This window comes from Pistacia vera, unplaced genomic scaffold (assembly GCF_008641045.1).
Source record: "Pistacia vera cultivar Batoury unplaced genomic scaffold, PisVer_v2 Contig348, whole genome shotgun sequence".
Taxonomy (NCBI): Eukaryota; Viridiplantae; Streptophyta; class Magnoliopsida; order Sapindales; family Anacardiaceae; genus Pistacia; species Pistacia vera.
The window spans coordinates 218,548-226,401 of NW_022196166.1; the positions used below are offsets into that span (position 1 = coordinate 218,548).

Here is a 7,854-nt window from a genome sequence, read left to right on the forward strand (position 1 = left end):
TCCCCCTTTTGTTTGGGATTTTACTTGTTTTTTTAAAGGCGTGGCTTTGGCTTGATTTTGTTTAGGGTTTCTACACCACTATTGTGAATAACTCGTTTACTTGTGTTGGAAGTCAGAAATTGAGGGAAACTTTAATGGGTGAAATAAGTTTTAATACTTGGAAATCATTGATTAAGAGCGAGAATTTGATGGAAATTGGAAACTATGGCTTGTATGGTAAAGAAGAGCTTGAGCAACAGGTGATAAACTTTGGAAATAAGCTTCAAGAGCCACCTTCTTCGGTTGTTGAACTCCTTCTTCTTCTTAACGGTCTTGAGTATTGTTTATCAAAGATGGGACAGAACCCAACTCGATCAATGCAAAAGGCACTAACTTTGCCAAAGAATGCATTGGTCACGGATAAATTTTGTAAGCATTTCAATCTTGATGTGCAAGTTTCTGTTGCTTCATGTATGATTGAGATAATGAGAATAACTGCGCCTGATGCTCCTTATGGTGATCAGCAAATGAAAGATGCCTTCCAGTTGATTGTATCATCGTTTGAAAATTTGACTGTTAAGTCCACCCGGTCATATGCTAAGACTGTTTCTATTCTTGAGACTCTTGCCAAGATCAGATTGTGTGCTCTTATGGTGGATCTTGAATGTGATGGTGTCATTATTGAGATGTTCAAATATTTTGTCAAGGCATTGAAGACTAATCACTCAAAGAAGGTTTTTTCACACATGGAGACGATAATGGTTTTTGTCGTGGAAGAAAGTGATGATATTTCTCTCGAGTTACTATCTCCAATCTTTGAGTGTGTAAGGAAAGACAATGTGGAAGTTCTGCCTATTGCTCGAAAGTTGGGAGGGAGAGTGCTTGCAGCTTGTTCTGCAAAGCTTAAACCATATCTATTACAAGCCTTAAAACTAAAATCTATCGGTATTTCTTTAGATGGTACAGTAGTTATTTTATATATGCCAAGAAGCATAAGTCCTCTGTCATCTTTCTTGTTTTTGGATTTTGTTTTCTGTTTCATGAATTTTTTTTAAAATTTTTTTGTCATATGTTTAGGGCCTTTGTCTTCGGCTCAGTTTTCAAATTCAATCTCTGATGGATCCCGCCTACGGGTTGCATACCAGGTATTTAGTTTACAATAAAATTAAATAATTTTTGACTTGGTTCATTTGTTAATAATTGATTGGTGATTGAAATTAAAGGGAGTTAGTGGAGCTTACAGTGAGTCTGCAGCAGAGAAAGCATACCCGAACTGTGAAGCCGTCCCATGCGAGCAATTTGACACTGCTTTTGAAGTAAATGCTTCAATTCTTTAATATTTTCATTTTTTTTAAGTTGCTTTAATTTTCCAATACTGGAAATGAGCCTATTCAATTGTAATAAGTAAATTAAAAGGTGTAAATTGTTATGTGAATTAATTAAGGCTCTTTTTGGTTTTTTTTGTCTCCAAATAGTTGAGATGTTTGGTTTGAATTGAAGTTATAGGCAAATAATGTTTGACAAGGTGAGCTCTTGAGTTGGCTTTTAGGGAAAAGACAAAATAGCAGTGAAGTTGGATTTTTGATACTTTCTACTAATTAATGACAATATCTAATTTTTGCTCAGTTGAGGGTGCAAATGTACAATAATTAGCTTTATGGTATTTGATTCTTTTCTGGTTGTAAGTTTCATAGAGAACAATGAACTTTTTACCGCTCTTGCTGTCCTAATCTTGATATGGTGTACTGGGACATTGATTTCAGCTTGAATGCGTGAGAATGTATATTGGTCACTGGCCAAGACCATGTATGAACTGTTGTTCTATTTCCATTTTGGTCTATACTGCAGGCTGTTGAACGGTGGCTTGTGGACAGAGCTGTTTTACCAATTGAGAATTCTTTAGGTGGGAGCATCCACAGAAATTATGATCTTTTACTCAGACACAGGTTGCACATAGTAGGGGAGGTTAAATTTACTGTTCGTCATTGCTTACTAGCCAATCAGGGTGTTAAACTTGAGGACTTAAAAAGGGTTCTAAGCCATCCACAGGTTGGTTATACAGTAGATCTTGACTTATTTTTTTCTGTTTTTTTCTTGAGGTTATAATTTTATTAATGTGTTACGTTTTAGGCTCTTGCTCAATGTGAGAACACGTTAACAAAATGGGGGTTAGTCAGGGAAGCCGTGGATGATACTGCTGGTGCAGCAAAGGTAAGTCTGGATATTATCGATGAGCTTTGATCTGTTAGCTTTTGCAAGTGTGGAAACATAGATGCTTTTCATATATTTTAAATATTCTGATTACTGGTGGGGAATCTATCCTTTTTGCCTCTCAAGAAAGTATGATATATGTCCTATCTGTATGGTCAGGGGATTGCTGGGAACCACTTTAGCTAGTCTGAGTCAATGATATTTTATCATCATTTATGGTCATGGAAATCCGTGGAATAAATTGCCTGGTTATAGTTGTAGCTAATTTGAAATTGTTCTAATTGTTTAGCATGTTGCACTCCACAAACTACAAGATGCAGGAGCAGTAGCCAGCTCTGCTGCAGGGATGATCTATGGTTTGAACATACTTGCACAGGATATTCAGGTTAGCATCCAGGAGTTCTAGTTTCATTGATTAATTTGGGTCGAAGGTGGATAGCACATTGGGTTGCTCACATGGCTTCCCTTTTGATAGGATGACTGCGATAATGTTACTCGATTCCTGATGCTGGCAAGGGAGCCCATCATTCCTGGGACGGATAGGCCATTCAAGGTTAAAACTTTTTAAGATATTAAAAGCATTCATGGTTCAGATCAATATGCTCTTGTTATTCTATTGTTACTCAGCTTTTATATATTACCAACAGACTTATTATAATGAATGTGGTTTTTTATTTCTTAGACAAGTATAGTTTTCTCATTAGAGGAGGGTCCTGGAGTTCTTTTCAAGGCACTTGCTGTTTTTGCTTTGAGGCAAATCAACCTTACCAAGGTTGGTCTTTTCATATTGTATTATACATGTTGTCTTTGCCAAGTTGCATTTACATATCTGTGGACCGGGACATGTTGATATTCTTTCTATATGTTTCTATCAACCAGATTGAAAGTCGTCCTCTGAGGAATCAGCCCCTGCGATCAGCAGATGACAACAATAATGGGTCTACAAAGTAATTTCAATGGAGATCTCTGCTGCATTCTATTTCCATAGCAACTAAATATGTTGTTCCCTTAATTAGATTTTGCCATCAACTCGTAATTGTTTCCTGTTTACTAATCATTTTCCAGCTTTATCATTTCTGTCTTAATTATGTTTTTATCTTGTCTTTCAGATACTTTGACTATCTTTTCTATGTGGATTTTGAAGCATCAATGGCTAATCAGAATGCACAAAATGCTCTGAGGCATTTGAAGGTTTGTTTTTCTTTAAACCCTTTCAACCATCTTAAGGTATTAAATTTTAATTGTGGAGGATGGTGGAATGATAATACTAACCTTGCAGGAGTTTGCTACATTCTTGAGAGTGCTGGGAAGTTATCCAGTGGATACTACCATGATATGAATATGCCTGTGAATGTGGTAAGAATCCAATACTTGAATAAAGGTAGCCAGTACATTTATAAATGCACGATTCACTTCCATGAGTGAAGCAACCTTAATTATTAACCATGACCTACAGAATAATATGCAATTCTACTTCCAACAGTTAGGTCTAACCCCAACATCTGGAACCCCTATTTCAAGGCCATACAATAGATCCTTATGTAGATTGCTCAATTTGCGTAGTTGTATTCACAAAATTGGGAATGATATGGTTTAAGTTAATTAAAGTTGGGAATAAAAAATCGTTTAAATTAAGAATGGATTAGTTGGAATCCAAGGATTGTAGATTATTAAGGGCAAGGAATATATTGATTTTGAGCTGTTAAAACAGTTGTTACAATGGGCTACTAGCTAAGATTGATTTGAGAGATATGTATTGGATCTTTTTAGACTACTTCGATTGAACATTATGGTTATTTTCTTTGAAATAGAATAAAAAATAAAATCAATCATCATAATTTTGGAGGGGGTTGAAGCAGGTCTTGTGCATAGATTAGGGCACCATAGAAGAATCAGGGACTGCCCACTTTGTAGTTAGTGTAAAAGCTGTTGGCAAAATTGTTTTCTTGGCTGCCCATATCCCCTGGATTTACTGATTCCTATTACTTTTATGAGTTTCTTGTTGATTCATTTCTGGGTTTTACCCATTTTCTGCCCTTTTACTATATGAAGGGATCCTCTGTCAAAAACTCAAAAAAAGGGTTGCATCCCCCTTTTGTTTGGGATTAACCAAATAATTTCAAGTTAAAGAAAAAAGAAAAAAAAAAAAAGAAAAAAAAAAAAAAATAGAGAGAGAGAAGACAAAATAACTGTGGGGTTGCTACTGGGATCAGGAGTCATCTGATCTGTTTTTCCATGAATTACAAACTTTGTCAAAAAATGCATATATATTAGTTTGAGTTATGTGGGAAACAGGTTTCTTTGTCAGTGTAACATGAACATTTATCTCAAATACTCATTCCCTCTTGATTGCTTATGCAGGCCTCTCGTTCACATTGACGATAATTGCAATTGGATCACTTGCCCCATTCTTGTTCTTCAGATGTTACAGTTTCTTGCATATTTTTTCACAAAGTTATATGAGGCGATTCACACATGCTAGTACACAAACTCAGCTATGTCACATAGAAGCAATTTTGTAGCCTCTTTAGTAGCATTTTTCATATGGTTACCAGAATTAGTAGAGGTTTCCAACAAAAGAAATTCCTCGTTTTCAATTACCAATTTTATCAGTTATCTTACATGAATGAAGAAAATGTTCACTGAAAGTGCTGTATATACCCTTGACAACCAAATTATTTCTTATCGTCAAATCAGATAACAGGTACATTGGTTCAAAAATAAACTTTAGGCTACCGAGTTCTCTGGTTCCTGTTTTCCGATAAATTTTAGGCCTTAACATTTTGCAATTCTGACTTGCCAAAATCTGAAAGTAATGAAACTATGAACACAGAAACAAACTTGCTATTACACTAAAAAACTTGTTCTACATACCATGGGCCTCAACAAAAATATTGACTTCACCAGGCTACTGAATTTGCGAAGGAAACAACTAATTGCTGATGAATGTTAACATCCGTATGATCCTTTCAAGTCCCAATTCAAGAGTTGGACGAGTATTGTGAGTGTTCATTATTAATTTGCCTTCATTTATAGCAGACAAGTCTTATTTCCCTGCCATAAGGTCTTTAATCAACTGAAGAATCTCTTTTCGCGTCTCAGCAACAGCAGATGGAGTGATCTGCTCCTTCACAGAAGAAAACCACATATCATCTTTATCTTTGTGTTCGCTACTGTCATGCCAGCAACATAAAACTCTTGCAACAGCAGTAACATATACACCGCAGTCATAACCATTTGTTTGCTGCGGCGAATCACTGCATTCCAGATACTTGGCAGTAGATACTGAACTGGAATCGCCAATGAATCCAGCAACAGCCTTAAAAAGTTGCTTCGCTCGCATTTTATTCATCCCATGATTGCTATCATGATGCACAAACACATTAGCATTTCTCTCGTATGCTAGTAAGCTCCAGTGACTTCCACCTTCGGCAATGCTCACATCATCGTTGTCGTTAACCGGAAAAATCACAAGTTTCTTCTCATGCAATTTAAGGGGCTCTATGAAATCCTTGAGACTCGTAGCATCTGGACAGTTCATCAACCAAAAAGCAATTGAAGGTGGAACCAGTAGAATGTCCTGTGAATGGCAAGAAGAAAGATAACTGAAATAAAACTCGATGATTCGATCATTCAGAAAGTGAGGACCACTTAGAATGCCCAGGTCTGATTGCCTAAGTACAACATCATTGTAGCTTAAAATCTTCTCATCATCTGACTTCCGCATGCTGCCAATCAATGTGTATTCCTAATCAAATGAACCTGAGAATAGAGAATCACTATTCCTTTTCAAAAGAAGCAGAAGAGAAAACACAAAATTGGATTTACAAAGATCATCAGTATCAAACACTTCCATTTACTAAGCATGAAAAAGAGGTTGTACATCAAACAAGGGGACTCTTTAACATTCAACTATATTTTCTTTTCACATTTAATTAACCTCTTAAACAAAATGCAATATAGAAGAAAAAGTGAACGGGCAATCACAGGGATTAGGCCAATGCAAAGTTCTAACCAGTCAAGCACAATCTAACAGAGGTTTTACACTAATTTTTGAAGCATGATAATAAATCATCAATACTATCTCTGCAGATTCTTGCTCTTTAACTTAAACTCTTAATCAACTCATTAAATTTCAGAATGATATAACCTACCAATTAATTAAAAAAAAAATCCAATTCTTTGTTTTATTTTGGAAACATAATCTACTTATTGACAATTACAAGAAAAAATATTATTTGCCCAGGCTCTGAAACAACCAAGACCAAGCACAAAAGCACGTTAAAATAAAAATTTAATAATGATAAGCATAAACACAAATACGCAATTACTGTGAGGAAAACGAAAACCTAACTTGTTCTCCGTGGTTTTCTGTTTCGTTTACGAGTATATAAAATATCAAATGAACAGCTAAATCAGACGGAATTATCAAACACAAAAAAAGATAGATTTACGTGAGGAACAAAGACTTACCGAATGAGAAAGACTGCAAGAAATTAACTGATCTGAATCTTGCTTCTTTGATGTTGTACGGATACTGATAGTTATTAGGGATGTAATGTGATGGGCTTTTCTTTAATTCCTTTCAAGTTTCGACTGGAAACTTTAAAGTTATCACTGCGTTCAATTAGGGGTGATTTGGTAAACCTTCTGACGTCTGTTCTGTTTGTTGTCATCTCAGGAAGTGATGTTGTACGGATACAGGGTGAGTTTGGTTTCCAACTTTCCATGGCTATAATTACTTATATTATAATATACAATGAATTTTATGCTGCAACTATAATAATTTATTTCATAGTATATAATTTAAAAAAACATTGATAAAATAAATTGAGTTAGTTTGATAGATCATTTGAAAAATATTATGATAAAAAAGTGATTTAGCTTCGGTTAGATTAAATTTAATAGGATAGAACTCTGAAAATGTGTTTGATATAATATCTGAAAATTATATCACAGTTAGATAAAATGTTGAATAGTTGTCTGGTACATTTGTGGAAAACATATTATCAAAATATTTAGATTATTTTTAACCTGTTAATTTAGCTAAACACTCCCTTAATAAAAGTTTAAAAATTAAATAAAGCACCACAGCCATCCAAGAGGATAGCTGACCGCCGGCCACCACTACCGAATGATAGTCATCAGAATGACGCATGATCAGCTAGATCTGATCAGTCGTGCGACGTTATGGCCATTTACGACCATATCCACCATGGATCTAGATCTACCGCTATAATCTGGTCGTCGTCATTAGCCAGATAGATCTAGCCATTAACGGCTGGATCTAGCCAAAATCTGGCCAGAATCTAGTCATCAATAGTCAAATCTCTAGCCCTAGTTTTGGCCGTTTCCGTCTATATCTAGTAAAAAAATGGTCTAATTAGTGCACGGCCAGCCATATTCGACTTGTCGTGCATCATTCTGACCACAGCCGCCGACAAGGACCATGGCCGACAGCCAATAGTGGTGGTCTTGAGTGGATTAATTTTCAAATTTGAAATAGTGAAAGGTAAGGCCCCCTTTGTTTCACAAATTTTCACTACTCTATTCCCTATACTATCCAAAATACATATTTATTTCCTCATTTTGAAAATATTATCATATATTATTCAACTCTTTTAAACCCCCTAGATTTATATTCAGTTATTTTTAATCCCCTAG

At 35.4% G+C, this 7,854-nt stretch overlaps 2 protein-coding genes across 4 annotated transcripts; one reads left to right on the forward strand and one right to left on the reverse strand.

Annotated features, from left to right (window-relative positions):
• Window positions 1-40: 40 nt before the first annotated feature.
• Window positions 41-4,905, forward strand: LOC116139194 (arogenate dehydratase/prephenate dehydratase 2, chloroplastic-like). 2 transcript variants are annotated; one of them, XM_031424855.1, is made up of 13 exons: window positions 338-408; window positions 504-939; window positions 1,057-1,124; window positions 1,203-1,295; window positions 1,828-2,028; window positions 2,110-2,190; window positions 2,480-2,575; window positions 2,666-2,743; window positions 2,873-2,962; window positions 3,070-3,137; window positions 3,300-3,381; window positions 3,470-3,546; window positions 4,552-4,905. In XM_031424855.1, the coding sequence occupies exons 1-12, from the start codon at window positions 385-387 to the stop codon at window positions 3,527-3,529; spliced, it is 1,377 nt and encodes a 458-aa protein (XP_031280715.1). In that variant the 5' UTR covers window positions 338-384; the 3' UTR covers window positions 3,530-3,546; window positions 4,552-4,905. The 2 variants fall into 2 exon arrangements, with proteins under 2 accessions (XP_031280714.1, XP_031280715.1); XM_031424854.1 differs by having other exon boundaries at window positions 41-939.
• Window positions 4,906-5,014: 109 nt separating this feature from the next.
• LOC116139195 (NEDD8-specific protease 1-like) lies at window positions 5,015-6,804 on the reverse strand. Of its 2 annotated transcripts, none has more exons than XM_031424856.1 (2): window positions 6,664-6,804; window positions 5,015-5,952 (listed from the first exon to the last, which is right to left on the reverse strand). In XM_031424856.1, exon 2 carries the CDS (start codon window positions 5,915-5,917, stop codon window positions 5,237-5,239), a length of 681 nt encoding a protein of 226 aa, XP_031280716.1. In that variant the 5' UTR covers window positions 5,918-5,952; window positions 6,664-6,804; the 3' UTR covers window positions 5,015-5,236. The 2 variants fall into 2 exon arrangements, with proteins under 2 accessions (XP_031280716.1, XP_031280718.1); XM_031424858.1 differs by having other exon boundaries at window positions 5,015-5,975; window positions 6,664-6,781.
• Between the last annotated feature and the right edge of the window lie 1,050 nt (window positions 6,805-7,854).